Raw genomic sequence first — 20437 nt, forward strand, 5'->3', positions numbered from 1 at the left:
TTTGGACCCCATTGGGAGTTGGGCATATGAGTGTCAAAGACAGGAACACTTCTGTAAGTTGCTTTCAGTTAAGTCCGCAGCTTCAGGGCACATGGTTCAGACTCTGGGTCTGTGTTGGAGCAGACTGGCATGTCTGGCTCAAACCAGGCAGGGCACTGAAGTCCCAAGCGGCTAGGGCAGGAAAGCAGGAGCAGAAGTAGTCCTGGCTCATCAATTGGCAGTTCCCAAGGGGGTTTCTGTGATCCAACCTGTCACAGAATGTTCTTCAGTTCCTGTCCCTAACCTTTGTGCAACATTGCTGGGCCCTGTTAATAGCTGCTGCATTTCAGAGATGCGTGTAGTGATTCCTGCGAAGTGGTTGTAAAGTGCCTTGGGATGAAAATGTGAGATGAATTGAAAATATTATTCCAGATAGATTCTCAAGTCAGTGACAGACATGATGCAACATTAAATGTAGCTACCTAGCACAAGTTGTTTAGAAGCCTCTTCTGTCTTTACATTTCATTGCCCTGGTCACTAGGGTTAGCCTGAAGGAAAGAACTTTCTGGAACCACTCAGGCACTGAAAAATATCTTCCAAGCTCAGAAGCATCAGGGATTTCCCAGAGGACCTTTGAGCTTTTCACCTGTATTCAGGACACATTAGGAATTCAGCCTAGGGACGCAAGGGGAAAAATGACTTTCCAGATATTTGTTTTGCCTTGTTGTCTTTAATGCAGTGTACATTAGTTGTTCACTTTACGTTTTCCTTAAAATGTGTGTGTGTGTGTTTTTTTTTTTTTCAATACTGGTCAGTGTGAGGGATGGAAGTTGTTAAGTGGACCCAAGCAAATTGCTGTTGAGGTTGTCATTTTTTTAAAGAACATCCCAGCCATGGCATTTTTTTCCTGGAGATTCTGCAGGCACAGGTTTCCTTGACTCAGCTAAGTTTCCGAGGATGTGTGGCCATGCATATGTGTGTAACTTCCCAGGCCATTAGCCTTCGGGGTCAGTGCTGTCTCTCACTACCCGTGTGTAGAGTGCCTAGCACAGTGAGGTCCTGATCTTGTTTGGGTCCTCTAGGCAATTGTAATACAAATAAAAAACTAAACAACATCATACAAAATTGCCTTCTAACACCTCAAAAAATACATACCAGGAGGCCTGAGATTGCATCCATTATTAGAGATGTTGTCTCAATACAGGACCTTGTCTAGAGATAGTATAACCAGAAAAGAGCAATCTGATTTATATCCACAACACAAGGCCTTGACTCCCTCCAGGCTGAGAGGAACATACCTTCCTGGGGCTACATAAAATGGAGAGCTATTATAAAGGAAGGGGAGATCGCCTCAATGGATAACCTTGGGCTCTGGGAGCAAATAATTGCATATCTACCAGTGAGAGATTTTATTTGGACCAATTTTTCAAATACAGACATCAGTATGATTCTCACTTCTCTGGAACATTCTCTGCTAAGTTCTGAAGCTTTCAGCCTTAAGACACTATCCAGGACATTTGTGTACAATGGATCGCTGAGGAAGGACGAATTCCTAACACAATTGGTGAGGTGCTCTGCCCAGGGCTTCACATCAGAGCTTTGGAAATAGGCCATTCTAGTACTCAGGTTCTTTTGTAGTAGCAAGGAGATACATCACAGTTCTATACCCTATACAGGCTGTACGCGTCTCCTTCAGGCCCTCATGCACCACTGCATTATTGTCAGTGTAACTGTTCAAAAGAAGGCTTTGGTGATGCATAACCTTTGTGCAGGGCTGAGTTTTGTTCTTTAGGAATAGGAATGAGTATAAAAACTAAGATATTGGCAAGGCAATTACTCTACTACAGACTTCTGCAGCAAGAAAAGTAAGACTCAGGCTGGGATTTTCAAAAGAGGCTAGTGAGTTTTGCATGCCCAACTTGAGAGACCTTGAATGGGCCTGGTTTGCAGAAAATACTTCTGCAAATTGGGCCTCTTCCGGATGTTCCAAAATCAAGGTTCCCCAGATCACTAATCTCTCCTGCAAATCTTGGCCTTAGCCATTTTCCCCCTCGTATCACTTTATGGAGAAGTTTTAATAAAATATGTAATAATGGAGGATTTCACATATGACCAGAGAAACATCTGAAAAATGGATGTGGAGTAAGGGGGTGTATGAAATTTGTCAATAGCATCTCATACACTTTAGGATCAGAGGGGACCATCATGAGCATCTAGTCTGACCTCCTGTACATTGCAGTTCACCCACTCCTGTAATAGACCCCTAACCTCTGGCTGAGTTACTGAAGTCCTCACATCATGATTTAAGGATTTCAAGTTACAGAGAATCCACCATTTACACTTGCAAGTGATCCATGCTCCATGCTGCAGAGGAAGATGAAAACCCCCAGGGTCTCTACCAATTTGACCTGGTTGAAAATTCCTTCCTCACACCAAATACAGTGATCACTTGGACCCTGAGCATGTGGACAAGACCCATCAGTCAGATATCTAGGAAATTATTCTCTGTAGTAACTCAGAGCCCTCCCCATCTACTGTCCCATCTCTGGCTTTTGGAGGTACTAGCTGCTATCAGTCCCAGATCCGCTGCATGCCAGTGTAGGGAGTCTCATCCTACCATCCCCTCCATAAACATATCAGGCTCTGTCTTGAAGTCAGTTAGATTTTTTACCCCCACTGATTTCCTTGGTAAGCTGTTCCAGAACTTCACTCCTCTGGTGTTTGGAAAGCTTCATCCAATTTGAAGCCTAAACTTGTTGATGGCCAATTTATATCCATTTGTTCTTGTGTCCACATTGGCGCTTAACTTAAATAACTTGTCTCCCTCTCTGGTATTTATCCCTCTGATGTATTTATAGAGAGCAATCATATCTCCCCTCCACCTTTTCGTTAAGCTAAACAAGCCAAGCTCTTTGGGTCTCCTCTCATAAGGTAGGTTTTCCTTTGATCATCCTAGTAGTCCTTCACTGCACCTGTTCCAGGTTGTATTAAAGACGGGCGACCAAAACTGCCACAGTATTCCAAATGATGTTCAACCAATGCCTTGTATAACAGTGCTAATGTAACACTGACAGACCCAGTCATCCTCAGGCAGGATTGAACCTGGAACCTCTTGAGCTTAGTGCATGCAGGGCCGGCTCCAGGCACCAGCCGAGCAAGCTCGTGCTTGGGGCGGCAGATTTCAAAGGGCGGCATTCCATCTAATCCTTTTTTTTTTTTTTTGGTTTTGTTTTGCGCTTCACCGCTTTGGCCACCCCTGCAGGTTTTTTCTTTTCGGTTTACTGCTCCCGCCGCCCTGTAGGGGGCGGAGGAGGGGAGCGCTCTGCATCAAGTCCGGCAGGGCAGCCCGCGTCCTTCCCTGCCTGCCGAACGGAGCGGCGCGGAGCCCTCCCAGCAGGCGGCACAGCGGGAGGGGCCGCGTGGCAAGCGCCCCGCTTAAGGAAGCCGCCCCCCCCCCCCCCCCCCCCCCCCCCCCCGCTAGCCGGAGTTGGCACTCCACTGCCCGGGGTCTGCAGGGCCGGGAGTCCCCCTGCACCCATGCTCCCACCGCCCCGCAGGTATTTTTTGTTTGTTTTTATTTTTTCTTTACTTCGCTGCTCCGGCAGGCGGGCCAGTTTGTCGTCCCCCCCCCGCCTGCCGCTCTGGCCGGGGCCAGGTTTGTTTCCCACCCCCCACCTTTGCTGCTCCGGCCGGCTGGTTTATTCTCCCCCCCCCCCCCCCCCGCCCCGGCGGGGGGGGGGTTGGTTTCCCCCCCCCCCCCCCCCAAAAAAGCCAGAGCCGGCCCTGAGTGCATGAGCTAACAGCCAGTTTGCTGTTAGCTATGGTTATAGGGCAGACTTATTTTATCTCTCTCTCTTTAAGTGGTCTCAGTGCCACTAGATGGGACAGAACACCATACCCAGAAGGTATGTGGATTACACTAGCACTTCCCTGTCTCTACTGGAAATACCTTGCCTGATGCATCCTAGGACTGCATTAGCCTTTTTCACAGCCATATCACATTGTTAGCTCATAGTCATCATGTGATCAACCAATACACTGGGGTCTTTCGCCTCCTCTGTCACTTTCTACTATAAGTCCCTAGCTTTTTTTATCCCAATTACCATTTATCTCTGTGTCCTTAACTATTTTATCTTTAAAATTAGTTCCAAGACCTTGCATACATTTGAGGTCAAACTAACAGACCTGTAGTTTCCTGGATCACTTTTTTCCCCCTTTCTTAAAAACAGGAACTATATTAGGTTTCAGAGTAGCAGCTGTGTTAGTCTGTATCCACGAAAAGAACAGGAGTACTTGTGGCACCTTAGAGACTAACAAATTTATTTGAGCATAAACTTTAGTGGGCTACAGCCCGCTTCTTCGGATGTAGCCCACGAAAGCTTATGCTCAAATAAATTTGTTAGTCTCTAAGGTGCCACAAGTACTCCTGTTCTTTTTGAGGAACTATATTAGCAATTCTCCTGTCATAGGGTATGACCTCCTCCGACCCATAAGTTTACAGATTCATTAAACAATCCTTACTCTTGGACTTGCAGTTTCATTCCAGTTCCTTTAATATTCTTGGATGGCAATTATCTGCCCCCACCCCATTTAGTCCCATTAAGCTGTTTGAGTTTGACTCCACCTTGGATGTGGATATTTCTACCTCCATATCCTCATTGTCATTAGCCACCGTGCCACTACCTGTAAGCTCTTCATTAGCCTTATTAAAAACTGAGGGAAAGTATTCATTTAGGTATTGGACCATGCCTACATTATCTTTAATCGCCTCCCCATACTCAGTGCTTAGTGGTCCCACTTCTTCTTTTCTTGGTTTCTTAGGGCTATAGAACCTTTTACTGTTGGTTTTAAATCCCTTTGCAAGTCTCACTTTACCCCTGCACTTTCTGACCTCCAAGAAGTAGCTTTCCTTGCTGATCAATCCCATCACTGCTTTATTTTAGTCACCTGTTTGAGATGCTTGCTCATCCAGCTTACTCTGCAATATTTCCCTATGGATTTTTTTCCCCCTGGTTGGGATGAAGGCATCACACAGTTTCTACATGCTGATAAACCTATAATGTGGCAAAGCAGAAAGGCAGGTCTTCTGTACATAGGGAAGGAATGGAGAATGAAGTTTCCCTTTCCATTTTTTAAAGTGCCTATCCCTCTTCCCAACCCCTTTTTTCAAGCGCATGTTTATTTATAAGAAGTTCTCTGGGTGATGGTTTGTTTACATTGGCATTGTTCCTGGGGTCATTGTTTTAAAGTAGTTGTATTAGAGTTTGGGTTTACCTCAGGCTTATAGGAAAAGATTCTGAAGGGACATGCTTTCCTTCTTTGTAACATGGCTCCATTTTATTTGTCTTTAAAACGATTGCATAAGGCATCTATGACAACGGTTGGGTTCTCTTACCTTTCAGTATAGAGGATCAGCGTTATGCCATGAATTGGACCAAACTCATGCAAATTCTCTGTTCATTTTGTCACGCCTTATGTTTTGATGTGAAACATGAATGGCCTTTTTCTAGTTGGTATGTGTGTGTCATAGTGTTGTGGATAGGTCCCAAATCTAATTAGAGAGACGTGACAAGCCACATATTGACTCTGAATTCCCATAGTAGTTGTTGCCATGTTGAAATCATTTTGACACCCTTGACAAGCAGAATAAAAGCCATGACTGCAAAGTTTGTGCTACACCCCAAACCACCTTGCACTTTGCTTTGATGTGTCTCACTGTTCCTCAACTCTGTGGCAGAATTAGGATGATGTGGATCAGAGAATGGCTGTGAGCTTGGCAACTAACTTGAGAAGAGAAATACCTTTAAACCACTGGGATTGTTGTGTGTAAACGCGACAAATGACCAGGGAGGAGTATAAAAATATTGCTCAGGCATGCAGGAGTGAAATCAGGAAGGCCAAATCACACTTGGAGTTGCAGCTAGCAAGAGATATTAAGAGTAACAAGAAGGGTTTCTTCAGGTATGTTAGCAACAAGAAGGAAGTCAAGGAAAGTGTGGGCCCCTTACGGAATGAGGGAGGCAACCTACTGACAGAGGATGTGGAAAAAGCTAATGTACTCAATGCTTTTTTTGCCTCTGTCTTCACGAACAAGGTCAGCTCCCAGACTGCTGCACTGGGCAGCACAGTATGGGGAGAAGGTGACCAGCCCTCTGTGGAGAAAGAAGTGGTTCAGGACTATTTAGAAAGGCTGGACGAGCACAAATCCATGGGGCCGGATGTGCTGCATCCGAGGGTGCTAAAGGAGTTGGCGGATGTGATTGCGGAGCCATTGGCCATTAGCTTTGAAAACTCATGGCGAGCGGAGGAGGTCCCGGATGACTGGAAAAAGGCTAATGTAGTGTCCTCTTTAAAAAAGGGAAGAAGGAGGATCCGGGGAACTACAGGCCAGCCAGCATCACCTCAGTTCCTGGAAAAATCATGGAGCAGATCCTTGAGGAATCAATTCTGAAGCACTTAGCGGAGAGGAAAGTGATCAGGAACAGTCAGCATGGATTCACTAAGGGCAAGTCATGCCTGACTAACCTAATTGCCTTCTATGACAAAATAACTGGCTCTGTGGATGAGGGGAAAGCAGTGGACGTCTTATTCCTTGACTTTAGCAAAGCTTTTGATACGGTCTCCCACAGTGTTCTTGCCAGCAAGTTAAAGAAGTATGGGCTGGATGAACGGACTATAAGGTGGATAGAAATCTGGCTAGATCGGACTCAACGGGTAGTGATCAATGGCTCCATGTCTAGTTGGCAGCTGGTATCAAATGGAGTGCTCTAAAGGTCAGTCTTGGTGCCGGTTTTGTTCAATATCTTCATTAATGATCTGGAGGATGATGTGGACTGCACCCTCAGCAAGTTTGAGATGACACTAAACTGGGAGGAGTGGTAGATATGCTGGAGGGTAGGGATAGGATACAGATGGACCTAGACAAATTAGAGGATTGGGCCAAAAGAAATCTGATGAGGTTCAACAAGGACAAGTGCAGAGTCCTGCACTTAGGACGGAAGAATCCCATGCACTGCTACAGACTAGGGACCAAATGGCTAGGCAGCAGTTCTGCAGAAAAGGACCTAGGGTTACAGTGGACAAGAAGCTGGATATGAGCCAATAGTGTGCCCTTGTTACCAAGAAGATCTAACGGCATTTGGGGTTGTATAAGTAGGGGCACTGCCAGCAGATCGGGGGATGTGATAATTCCCCTCTATTCGACATTGTTCAGGCCTCATCTGGAGTACTTGTCCAGTTTTGGGCCCCACACTACAGGAAGGATGTGAAAAAATTGGAAAGAGTCCAGCAGAGGGCAACAAAAATGATTAGGGGCTGGAGCACATGACTTATGAGGAGAGGCAGAGGGAACTGTGATTGTTTAGTCTGCAGAAGAGAAGAATGAGGGGGGATTTGATAGCTGCTTTCAACTACCTGAAAGGGGGTTCCAAAGAGAATGGATTTAGACTGTTCTCAGTGGTACCAGATAACAGAACAAGGAGTAATGGTCTCAAGTTGCAGTGGGGGAGGTTTAGGTTGGATATTAGGAAAAACTTTTTCACTAGGAGGGTGGTGAAACACTGGAATGGGTTACCTGGGGAGGTGGTGGAATCTCCTTCCTTAAAGGTTTTTAAGGTCAGGCTTGACAAAGCCCTGGCTGGGATGATTTAGTTGGGGATTGGTCCTGCTTTGAGCAGGGGGCTGGAATAGATGACTTCCTGAGGTCCCTTCCAACCCTGATATTCTATCATTCTATGCCACTCCTGTTATAAAAAACCCTGTTTTATCCTCAAAGCACTCTGAGAAATGTTAAGATGCAGTTGATACCTCCCCTGACAGCAGAAAAAGACCCCCTATTTCAAAGACAAGGAATGCCTAGGGAGAGAGAAAAATGTTTCCATAGGTTGAGGAAGGAGGAAGGTCTTCAACCAGGAAGGAGTGAGGAGCAGACTGTTCATTTTCATCAAGCAGTGAAAGGACAGATTAAAATGTTGGGATCCAAAGGCAGAGGGGCTGGAAAACCCTAATGTCATTCTTCGACCCTTTCTATTATAGTCAAATCTAGAAAGAAACCCTAGTACCATGATGGAAGATGAGGCTAAATAAAAGATGTCGCCCCATGAACCCCTCCTTCTCCCAAATACCAAGAGTTGAATTTCAACTCTGCTGAATCTGTGCCCGAATAAGGTTTTGCTTCAGATGGCAGTGTCTGAGGAAGATCAGACATTTTGTGCACCAGGAGCCTCAAATGCACTATGCCTTTCCAGAAGGGGCTGTTCTCAGCACTGTAAATGGCAATGCCAGGATCTATATACCAGTGGAACATTAAATGAAACCAGCTGCTTTTTGGTGGCATTCCCAGCAATCCAGTTTACTTTCAGATTAAGATCTCTGAGGTGATGCCATGCATTTTTTACTTTTCTCTTTGAGGAGGAGGAGCGTGAAGGAATATAAGAACGGCCACACTGGGTCAGACCAAAGGTCCATCTAGCCCAGTATCCTGTCTTCTGACAATGGCCAGTGCCAGGTGCCCCAGAGGGAAAGAATAGAACAGGTAATCATCAAGTGATCTATCCCCTGTCGCCCCTTCCCAGCTTCTGGCAAACAGAAAAGGAGCGGTGAGCCATTCTTCTGTAGCCTTGCTTCTGTCACTGCATGAGACAGCCAGTGGCAAATGCATTGTGGGTATCAGAATATCCACAGCCAGATGGAGCCTTTCTTTTGGTGTTACAGCTGTGAGGCTGGTTATTCTATCTCCTGTCAAGGGCAATATTGCACAATAAGAGCATGGGGCACCATGGTTATCTAGTGTTGCCAAGAAGCCACAGTAAGAGCTGATGGGGGAGCAGGAGACAATAATCAGGACCGTGAAAGCGCACCACTCTGAGGAGTTATTACAGTCTTAAGAGAGCTTTTACAGAAGAGGCTGTAAAAAGATGTTTCAGTAACACATTTAATTTGTTCTCGCTTACAGCTAATAAAGAGAACAGCAGAGACTGACAGCCACAGTGCTTGGGGTGATGGGCCTGTCAGATCGCATCCATTAAGAAAGGCTGGCCCTAGGGAGTACATGGCTGGTGATCTCCAAGGAAAACCCGGGGCAGGAAGTGGCACTAGTGACTCAGGAGATGGTGCCTCTTGCTTCTGGGTCTGTGCCAAATCAATCCCCTAGCTCAGGGGTTCTCAAACTGGGGGTCAGGACCCCTCAGGGGGTCGTGAGGTCATTACATGGGGGGTTACGAGCTGTCAGCCTCCACCCCAAACCCCGCTTTGCATCCAGCATTTATAATGGTGTTAAATATATTAAGAAGTGTGTTTAATTTATTGGGGGGGGGGGATCGCACTTAGAGGCTTGCAATATGAAAGGGGTCACCAGTAAAAGTTTGAGACCCAAGGCCCTAGCTGGCTGCTAGGATGCACTGTGCTGCTGGAGATGAGACTATAAACCTAGGCCCTGATTACAGCTGGGGCTAAAAAAGTACAGCCCTTTATTTGAAAAATAGGATGCCGTTCCCTTTCTCAGTACTATTGGATGGCTGCTATTGCACCAATTCTAGCCCTGGCCATATGGTCACGAACAGCCTGTCTCTCTGAGTGGTGTCCAACCTAGTCCCCCAAACATTATTATTTCTGAAAAGTCAAGAGGCCCTAATAAATACTGGAACTACTGCCCTGGGCTCAGGCAGAGCTATGTGAGCTCTGATGCTTCTCTCCCTGGGGCCCAGCAGCAAATCAGGCCATGGAGCAGCTAGAACTTATTTCCTGCCCCCGCCCCACAATGCAGCAGGGGGGCTGCTGCACCAGGAAGGGAGAGCAGCCAACGAGCGCTGCTGCGCTCACCCTCAGAGCTGCTCCTTTGGGGACGAGGAGCTGTGAGGCAACATCTCCTTTTAATGGTACAGGGCCTGCTGAGGGAGCACATTGTCAATTCCTAATCAAACACAGATTTTCTTCCTAATGCAGCCACCTTTGAGGGCCACAGCTTAGAGCCTCGAGGCTGCACGTGGCCATGCCTGAGCTACTTTAGAGTCTTCACCATGCGGTGTTGAGTGACTGTCATGATCAAACCCTAAGGGTCCCACAGGAGGTTGTTTTTTTTTGGTGTGTTTTATGCAGGAGTCAGCACATTAACCCTGATGCCCAGGCCAAAATCCAACCTAATGCCAGCCTGCCTCCCTCGAAATTCCCTGAGTAGTTTCTGATGGCATCACCACTGTCCTGCTGTGTTGTGTTGGCTGGAGAAGAAGATGCTCCACCCAACATGTTGTCCACACCAAGAATCTCCGGACATGCTCCATCAGGACGGACGGCGCTATACAAACACAAAGACAGTGGTATCATGATCATTATTCTTATTTATTATTATCATCGTCGTTCAGTTTGAAAAAGGAGCCTGGAGCCACGCGTGACGCTAATTGGCACATTTTGCTTTATTTTTGAAAACAAACGGGGAGGGGGGTTAATTTTCCTTCGTTTGTTTGTTTTTTTGTTCTCTTTAGTTCATTCCATCACATTGAAAAAGGAAGAAAAAGAAAAATGTTTTGTTTTTTTTTCATTTTTAACTCACTTGGTAAGTCTGGACTCCTCAGATGAACGGAACATTGCACACACACTTGGAACAGAGAGGGACGGGAGGGGGGAGAGAGAGAGAGCGCTCGCGGCGGGCAGACAAACACACGCACGCTCCAGATCAAAGAACTCTGATACAGTGCAAGAATTTTCCCAAAATGATTGGATCATCATCATTACCAAACAACTCGCCATAACAACACCAAGAAACAAAGAAATGTTTAAGCCACACTGTTCGACTGGGATTTTTCCTGCTTTTTTTTTTTTTTTGCTTTTTTTTTTCTTTAAATGTTTGCCACACAGAGAGAAAAAGGGTTTAAGTGGGATGGGGGAGGGACGGACAGGCCCACAGGGGCGAGCAGGAGGTGGGAATCAAGATTGGGGGGTGGGCTCGGGAAGAAGGATACAGGAAAGGGGGAGGGAGGGAGGGGCAGTGGGGAGTCATTTCTTAATGTTCAGGCATTTTCTTGGTCCGCCTTGTTCTCGTCTTCTTTCACCTCTTCCTGCTGGGCACTTTCAGTAGGTTTGGTTTCTTCTACAGCATCTAGTGGGGAAAGAGAGAGGTGAGGGTTAGTTGCCTGAGCTACAGTCAGGGGCGGCTCTAGCTTTTTTGACGCCCCAAGCACGGCAGGCAGGATGCCTTTGGCGGCATGCCTGTGGGAGGTACCCAGTCCCACGGATTCGGCGGCAATTCGGCGGTGGGTACGCCGAAGCCGTAGGACCGGCGGACCTCCCACAGGCACGCCGTTGAAGGTTGCCTGACTACCACCCTCACAGGAACCGGCAGGGCGCCCCCCCGTGGCTTGCCGCCCCAGGCACACGCTTGGAGCGCTGGTGCCTGGAGCTGCCGCTGGCTACAGTGTACTTTTCACACGCTTGTTGCAGAGGGCCTGAATGACTCCAGGTCCTTGTTCCCAAATGGGCCAAAATCTGAGAGTTCTTATCCGGCATGTGTGTGGGTGACTGTGTGAAATGAATTTAGATTGTCCAGATCCTAGTGGACAGGTGTATGCATCACACAAACCAACACCATGATAAGCACTAATTAACCTTCTGATTTAGGGAGCCAGAACAGAAAGGCTAAAGGAGTGAATCAACCATACAAATACAATTGTAGAGAGGCAACACACTTGTTTGATCACCTAGTTTATCCTAAATCCCTGCCCGACCCCTAGAGCCAGTTGCAGGTTGTTTGCTTCTATACATTAGCTAATGTTTGTTCCCCAGTCTACTCTTAAGTAGGCCATGAAGAGTGAACTCTCCACTCACTCCTAAGTGTTTGGAAGGTTACATTATTTATACAGAAAAGTCCTATAGATTTTGATAGGGATGAGACCAAGGTTCTCTATACACATGACAGAGTTCTGCGGAAATTATTCTAGAATCCTATAGAATTGAATAGCAAATAGGAACCTATATCTATAGTTTTTTTTTTTAAGTACAGAAATCTATAGCAGGGAGTTAATTTTCTATTAAATGCTATAAGAAGTTATAGAAGGGTTCTCATTCTCTAATCCCTTCTCCGGGACTTCTCTATAAGGATACATCTGCCTGAGCTGTGCCAGTTCTGTGACTGGAAGCTGTCATACTCCATGGCTATCAGACAACTTTCACCCACCCTCAGTTAACATGAAATGTTAAAGTAAAATACTTTAAACAGTGACATTCTAGACATGTATTAGACAAGAGATCAGGAAAGGGGGGGGGGGCATTAGGGGAGAGACAAAGTAGATGGAAGTAGAATGATTTAAGTTGGAATGGACCTGCTTTTGGGTCATCCAGCCCATTCTCCTGTAGTAAGGGGACCTGAGTAAACTGTTGCTGAAGCATCCCTGACACCCACGCAACTTGTCTGAGCCTAGGGGATCGCTGGGGCTATAAAGCCAACTTTGCATTTTTGAGGTTTGTGACGCAAAGCTGCCGTAATGCACTGGAGGATCTGGTCTGCTTTGCACAACAGTAACTGACTACACAAGACACAACGGAGTGGAGAATCAGGACCATAAATAGTGAGCACACGGATAGAAGATTCCAGGACTCACTTGTCATAATGGTTGACTTCAGGACTGTCCCTCTGTGTGTATAGGGTTGGTTACGTTTCTTTAAAACCATTCATATTAGTGTAGTGCTGGTGAAAGGTAGTGAATTGACACCACTGCAAGCTAAAGTGCTTGGTTCAACAGTGCAGAAAGGGCAGTGGCAGAGCAAACCCTCTCCTCTCCCTCCGCTGCCCCCATTGATGTGCCTCAGCATTGAAATGCAGTGACCATCCTGTAAAGGGGAGTTTGGTCACATGAAGCCCATTCACTTCTTGCACTGGACTAGGACTCCTTGCCGAACATCAGTGAGGATGCCTCTTGACACGTGGATAGTCATAGGATTGGACTGAGACCAACTAAATTTTGCTAAGCTATTCAGTGCCATCAGATGGCAGACATGCATTTACTACCAACCTTGGCAAACAGCCAAGACCCCTTAACCTTGCTCTTTTAAATACCTTCCCTAACCCTACGTCCCTAAGGATAGCCTTTAAAATGTGTGCAAACCCCCTGCCTCGTGTGCCAATTAAGTGCTTTTATTGCACTTACGCTGCTCGGCCCCCCCAACCCAGGTGTAACAATGAGTTCCTACTGTAATAGTTCCCCCCCCAAAATCTATTGGGCAGCACCTTGGCCCAGTAACTCCGCCCTTGTACCTGGGGCTGCAGACTTCCAGCCAGCAGAAGCATATACATGTTTGCTTTCTCCTGCTCTTAAGCAACAAAATCCAACAGCTTTGCAAGGCCTCCCTTGCATTAATTAGTACAACTACAACCATCAACAGGGAGTGAAATAGGCTGTTGATTTAAATGGGATGCACGCAGGGCTGGGGAGCCCAAACAGGTCAAGTGATCTTAATGGTTTTACTAAACTTTCTTGCAGCTACAACAATTTTACATTGGTTGGGTCTCTCCCCACCCACTCATCTCTAGTGCCAGCTAGCAGAGGGTTTTATGATGGAGAAATGGCAGCACAGAGAAAAAGATGTGATTTGCCCATGGTCACACAGTGGGAAAGGGAAATAGAACCCAGGAGTTCTAATACCTAGGGGAGAGTTTTAGCCACAAGATTGTCTTTATCTGCTAGCGGCGCAGATGCTACAAGGGCTCATCTGAGCCTTCTGTAACAAAGCTGTCTACAGATTTTCTTACAGGCATACGCAGGATGGGTGGGTGAAGCATGCGTGCGTGCACACACACATACACACACTCAAAAAGCTAGAGGTGGGTGAACCAGTTCAAACAACATAAGAACTACCCCTGGAATTTTGTTCTGTATTGGAATTATGTACAGTAAAAATGTATATAGTGCTGTGCCACCATTAACTTAATCAACTCCCCAGAGAGGTGGGTAAACATTAACTCAGTTTTACAGAGACGGGGGACCCGAGGCACAGAATGGTTCACATGACTAGTCCAGGCTATAACGTATCAGAGCCTGTTTAGAATTTGTGTCAATCCCCATGCTCAGTCCGCTAGGTCATAACACCTCTCTATGTACCTTAGCAATTAAGGACCTGGTCCTGAAGCCTGGGGGGGGGGCGGTCACTTAAAACACCGATGGACTTAATTGACAGTTTTGAGTGGTCAAAAAATGCAATACCAGGCTCTAAATGTGGGGTACCGGCAGGCGCAAAGCAGTGCATGGAAGCTCACACTAATGCCACCTTGTGCTGTTCTTGCTCAGTGGATAAAGAAGGCTTCAGAGCACAATGTTCTGCCACACTATGGCCCCTTTGCATTGCTCTAGTGCAGGGGTGGGCAAACTTTTTGGCACAAGGGTCACATCTGTGAATATAAATTGTATGGCGGGCCAAGAATGCTCACAAAATTGGGGTTGGGGTGCAGGAGGGGGTGAGGGCTCTGGTTGGGGGTGTGAGCTCTGGGGTGGTGCTGGGGATGAGTTTGGGGCGTAGGAGGTTGTTCTGGGCTGGGACCAAGGGGTTTAGACGGCGGGAGGAGGATCAGGGCAGGAGGTTGGGGCACGGAGAGAGGCTCAGGGGTGCAGGCTACAGGTGGTGCTTATCTCAAGTGGCTCCCGGAAGCAGCGGCATGTCCCTTCTCTGGCTCCTATATGGAGGCACAGCCAGGCAGATCTGCACGTTGCACCGTCCGCAGGCACCACCCCTGCAGCTCCCATTGGAGCACCAGAAGGGGGTCATTGGAGCACGTAGGAGCCAGAGGGAGGCCACACCTCGGCTTCCAGGAGCCACGTGGAGCGGCCTCCCCGACCCTGCACCCCAGCTAGAGCGCCAGAGCTGGGCAAGCCCCAGACCCTGCTCCCCAGCAGGAGCTCAAGGGCTAGCTTAAAACGGCTGGCAGGCCAGATCCAGCCCGTGGGCCGTAGTTTTCCCACCCCTGCTCTAGTGGGACAAAGGGGCTGAAAAGCAGCAGATCTCACCCCAGGTCATACTCCTGGCATAGGGGAATCCTCAGGTGGCATGGAACTCGTGTGGTGGCTCAACACTATCCCCCTTCACTTTGCTGAGTATCAGGGTCATAGGCCGAGCCATGGGGACTTTATTGACAGCCTGGCCTCATGACTGCTCTAACTTATACTGGGACTGACTTGCCTCCTGGTTCGGTCTGGAATCAGGGAGCCACAATAGTGACATAAAGCCACCTTTGTCACCCACTCGGGCCCTGCACCAAGCACAGCTCTTCTGGACAAGGGAATCAAGGCTTCAGTCACCAGGGCAGTCCCAGGCACCTTTCACCAGCACTGAATTCACATGAATAAACGAGAAACCTGCTCCATGAAGAGAGTTAGCAAGCAAGATTCAGTTATCTGCCTCGCTCTTGCTTGGATCTGAACAGGGAGCATCTGGGAGGGAAAGTGTTCTGAGCACATGTGCACCGGCTGTTGCTGGGATGTGTTTTTGTTTAACAGCTGTGGCAGTGTCTCACTGAATTTGAGGACAGTGAAAAATCAGAACCTACTGGTCAACAATGAGGTTTGATCACAGGTGACAGCACAAGGATATACAATTGTGTGCAAAACAGGTTCAAAGCACTGAAATGCTACATCACGGAATCCTAGACAGAAGAGCTGGAAAAGACCTGGGGTCAGATCGTCAGCTGGTGTAATTTGATGTAGCACCATTGATTTCAGTACCAATTTACACCAGCTGAGGATCTGACTCCTAAAAGTATGTAAAACAGCCTCTCTCTCTCCCCCTTCTCTCACTAGTGCACGCTTGTTCCTGGGTATGTGTTCTGACCAGGGATTTCTCCAGTCTAACTTTAAATGTCCCAAGCAAAGGGGCTTCCGCCCCTTTCCATAGGAGACTACTAAGCAGTTATCTATTAGCTGTCACTTGTCAGAAGGCTTTTCTTGATATTGGGCCTAATTCTCCACTCGCTTGCATCTTGGGTCGTCATTTACATTGGTGCGGTGTGGGTGTGTAATTTGCCTGTCAGCAACACAGGTGGTGGCATTTGACATGCACATTGTACTCTTGTTGTATAGGGATAAATAGTGATATGAGATGCAAGGCCCATTGAGCCAAAATGTTCCTTCCCTTTTTCAAAATTGAAATGCACCAGCTGCAGCTCCTTTTGAGTGGCCAACTTGCCACCCCTGCAGAAGCTGCCACACCTGCTCCTGCCAGGTATGCTAAGATTCAGTGCATTGACATTGTGAGACCTTCTCCCATGACCCCGCCTCTCCATTTTTGTGGGCGGAGTAGGAACAAGGAAGAGGCATTGGTTTATTTGGAAACAGGCCGGTGGGTCTGAGATACATGGAACTGGAGCAGAAGTTCAGATAGCTAGAGATGTGGCAGGAGAGGCCATCAGCTGGAGCAGGGGAAGCTGGTTATGTACAGTCAGCAAATGGAGCCCCAGCACGTGAGAGGAGAGGCCCTGGGGTATGTCAGAACATGGAATAGATGCGCCAGGAGATTGAGAAGAAACAGGAAGGGCAGTGACATGAAGCTGAAGGGGCTTGGGATATGCAAAAAATAAAGCAAGGGAGGCCAAAGGACAAAGAAGGAGTGGCTTTTTGAATTCTTCCCATATGTGTGGTGATTCTGGGTTAGGGACAAATGTCAGACTCAAGAGTCAGCTGAGATGCAATCACTCTCATTTTAATCCTGGATTTTGGAAGAGAAAACCTGGTTCTGAAACCCATTGGGCCACCTCAGAGCCCTTGTATGATGCTTTAAATTGACACAGTGCATTTGCACCAGTATTAAACTATGGAGTTGTTTGGTAGATTAAAGCTGAAGTATATTTCTGTGCCCTCCTGGAGTGGACTTTGGGCCTGATTCTGAGAGGGGCTGAAAACCTACATCCCTATTAACTTCAGCTGGCAGTGGTAAGTGCTTATCACCTCCAGGTACTGTGCCAGGGAGTGTAAAGCATGGAACTGAATTACAGAGCCCTGCTGAAATGAACTTGGAAAAATCTCCTGCCTTTTAGTGCTCCATTTATTTCCTGGAAAGGGCGAGAACTGTGTCTGAGAACCCCACTGGCAAGTGAGCGCCTTGAACATATGCAGCTACGGTTGCTATAAAGCTTAGCTAGGCAGGCAGGCAGCAGTTTCATTGGATGGTGGCACTTCCAGCTGCTTTCGCCTACGCCACGTTCTAATGGCTGAGCTTGCAGGCCCCGCTCCAAGTCCCTCCACTGCCCTACATTAGTGAAATTAGGTTGAGTGGATTTCTGGGTAAATGTTGCCTCTTGGGACCTGCCCAGCTCCATTTGATTTGCCAAGATTAATTAAATTCGAGCAGACCTCAGCACGTGACCATAGGAGTAGTAACCTCTCCACTGATCATATTTTTGTGGCTAGTGGCTTTGGTTTTGTTTTCTTTTTCCTTTATGTTCTCTTACAGATCTTTAAAGTGTCACAGTCAACACCAAGAGAAAAGAAATTACCCAAACACTTTGAGTTCAATACAGCCGACTCAGGGATTTTGCCTTTGTCGCTTTTCCATGGTTTTCAGAATTACTGCTCATGCTTCTCGCTCAGAAATTATTGTCTCGTTCCTTATATTACAGTATTCCACATCCAACCAGCCTGGCAGTCTTGACTTCTGCTCTGGCCCCAGCCTCAGGGAGCCACAATGGTGGTGTACCTTCCTCCCCTCCTCCCCCACCCCCCGGAGTCCTTCACTGCTCCAAGTGTTGTGCAGGGTCTACTGCACTGCTATCGGCAGCCATGTTCCACCCCACAGGCAGCTCCATTTAAATGATATTTTTTTAGAACTTTGGAATCTCTGGTTTAGAGATGGGTCCCAATCAAAACCCAGGATCTCAGCCACTCCAAGCTGTGATGATGTTTGGATCCAGAGCTGAACTTCTCAGTTTGGATCCATCTACCCAAATCTATCTATCTATCTACCTGTCGATCCAGCCATTCAAAAGCTAATTCCAGACAGAGCATGATAAGTCTGAGACTGTTGAAATGGAATCCATTTCAGGCTCAGAGCCACTGCAGATACCATTCTCCCTTCCCCATCTCTGTGTAAAATGCATCCTTGCCCCAGTCCTCCTCCACTGAAATGCCTCATACATCACGTAGCAGGTTAAGAGCTCCATGAAAACCACTATCCCTTTGAAGGCCCTGTCTGCTTCACTGTGTGACCTTTGCAGGCCGGTTGAATACTGGAGAGAGGGGAAACAGAGTCTATCGTGGGTCTCTCCTCCATGGGGAGTGTATCCTGCTATGCTTCACAATTGTCTGATGAGTCACTCACTACAGTCAGATCAGTAGCTGGCCCACAGCACACCTAGAACGCCTTCTCAGTTGAAAGGGAACAATAAAACAGCTTTTTGGGGGAAGTGTCTGTCCATTCTATAGAAGACTCCTTTCCTATAAACAGATGAACGGAAGTATAATTCTTGATGATGTGTAAATCTGCCTGCTTACTCACACTATTCCTTTCTTGTAACTTCACACTTATAAATGAGGGAAAAGGTGTGTGGGGCTAGTAGCTCTCCACAAGGCCGTCTGCAGTGCCATCTTGGCTCAGGCTCCCGTCGGGAGTATTGTGAGCTCACCTCCACCCAGGGATCCTGGTGACATCATAGAGCCAGTGAGCTCAGAGCGTCCTTAGTGATCACACAAGGAGGTCTCAATCCCCTGGCACATGCAGCAGCAGGTGGCAGTGGTGCCCGGATAGCCCAGAAGACATCATGGAGAAGTGGATGGGGAAGTAGAAAATTGCAGCTCCCTGAATTAACTCTTAGAAGATTTCTCAGGCAAGGGGGTCATGGAGCATGCTGGGGGAGGGGGTCCCAGGGAAGGGTTGTGTGTGTGTGTGGGGGGGGGGAAGGTCAGCTCCTCAGGGAAGGTAGCAATCAGTCACATATCACTAATATTCATTCCACTTTGGGTCTTCCAATCCTGATACTCCTCTCCGTGTTGTGTTCAGCCCATCAGCCAAGACCCAGAACTGGGTAGGGAGAAGAAAGGGGCAATGCTGTTGGTCCTAGCAGACCAAATTGTCTGCTGCCTCACATTTTCTGACCAAGTTAAATCCTCTGAGGACAGTCAGATCTGGCTCTGTTGCCGCAGCTGCCTTCTTGTTTCATCAAGCTGAGGCGAAGATGGCTTTGGGATTCTCCCCACACACCCCGCAGCCTGTGGAAAGGAAACTCCATTCCACCATTGGGCATTCACGTGTGCAGTAAATGGAAAGGAAAAGGGTGGAAGTGTGGGTGGAAGTGTGGGTGGGGGTAGGGTTGAGGGGAGCTAGAATTGCAGCTCAATTGCAAGGCATCTCTCACAGTGTCTAGACACCAGCTGCCTGGTTGCTAGGGAAACCCTCCAACTTTGGCTGATGGGCATCTCTCCAGAGAGATAAGGGGTGGGGGAAGGAGAGATGCTCTTTGTGAATGTGCGGCATTAACCCTGATACACCACATTTACAAACACTCTGCTTCCTTGGGAAAAGGAAGAACTGACTCTCTGTCATCCCCTCCACCGCCACCCCTCCCACATGCACATATATGGTGATACACCTAATGGCTGAGGGGCATTGGCTAAGCTATTGCTGGCAGGTTGCTTTTTCACTCCTATCTACTACTTTATGGTGTCAGTATGTTCGCTTGCCCTCAGCAAACCAACGCGTTCTGCACCGAAACAGGTACCATAACTGAGCCATTCAAACCCACCAGAGAGGGGGATACAGAGCCTGTTATTGCTTTATAGGCGGCAGGGCCTCCCTTGTCAATGGGGAGTCTCCTCTCACACCATTTCCCATAGCACCTTCCTCAGTTGGTGCAGCAGCAAAATCAGCAATGAGGCTTGTTTCAGGGATGCTTTATATTGTAGTTGGAAGGGGAGGCCTGGTAGCTCACTGTCTTGGAAAGCAGTAGGGGAGCATCTTTCAAGTAAGAAGATGCATTGAGGAACCAGAAACCTCGTGCAGCTGCAGAGTGGGCCACTGGCATCTGGCTGTAACACTGCTGCTTTCGGTGCATTTTCACTGAGGAAGCATTTGTCTCACAGAGCACGACCAAGGTAGCATGGGCTCAAGGTTCAAGTACAGTTTGCACCCCACATAGAACAGGCATAATGATATTGAACCACCTCACTGAGGGAATCAGACTGGAGGTTCATGGATAGGGTTACCATACGTCCGGTTTTTCCCGGACATGTCTGGCTTTTCGGCAATCAAACCCCTGTCCGGGGGGAATTGCCAAAAAGCCGAACATGTCCGGGAAAATGCCGGCCAGGCACTTCCCCTCCCGCGGCGGCTCTGCTCCTCCCCTGACTCTTCGGCTCTGTTTAAGAGCCGAGCTGCCCGAGCGCTATGGGCTTCAGGCAGCCCCCTTGCCTCCGGACCCCAGCCGCCGGCCGGGCACTTTCCCTCCCGGGCTCTGGCGGCGCAGGGTCCGGAGGCATGGGGGCTGCCCGAAGCC

At 47.8% G+C, this 20437-nt stretch overlaps 1 protein-coding gene across 1 annotated transcript in view; it reads right to left on the reverse strand.

The window, feature by feature from the left end:
- Positions 1-10293: 10293 nt before the first annotated feature.
- Positions 10294-20437, reverse strand: part of GAP43 (growth associated protein 43) — a 75044-nt gene continuing 64900 nt past the window's right edge. Inside the window, exon 3 of the mRNA XM_034789052.1 lies at positions 10294-11071. Within this exon, the coding sequence (XP_034644943.1) occupies positions 10983-11071 (89 nt within the window). The 3' untranslated portion in view covers positions 10294-10982. The remainder of the gene's footprint in view (positions 11072-20437) is intronic.

Source organism: Trachemys scripta, chromosome 1 (genome assembly GCF_013100865.1).
Source record: "Trachemys scripta elegans isolate TJP31775 chromosome 1, CAS_Tse_1.0, whole genome shotgun sequence".
Taxonomy (NCBI): Eukaryota; Metazoa; Chordata; order Testudines; family Emydidae; genus Trachemys; species Trachemys scripta.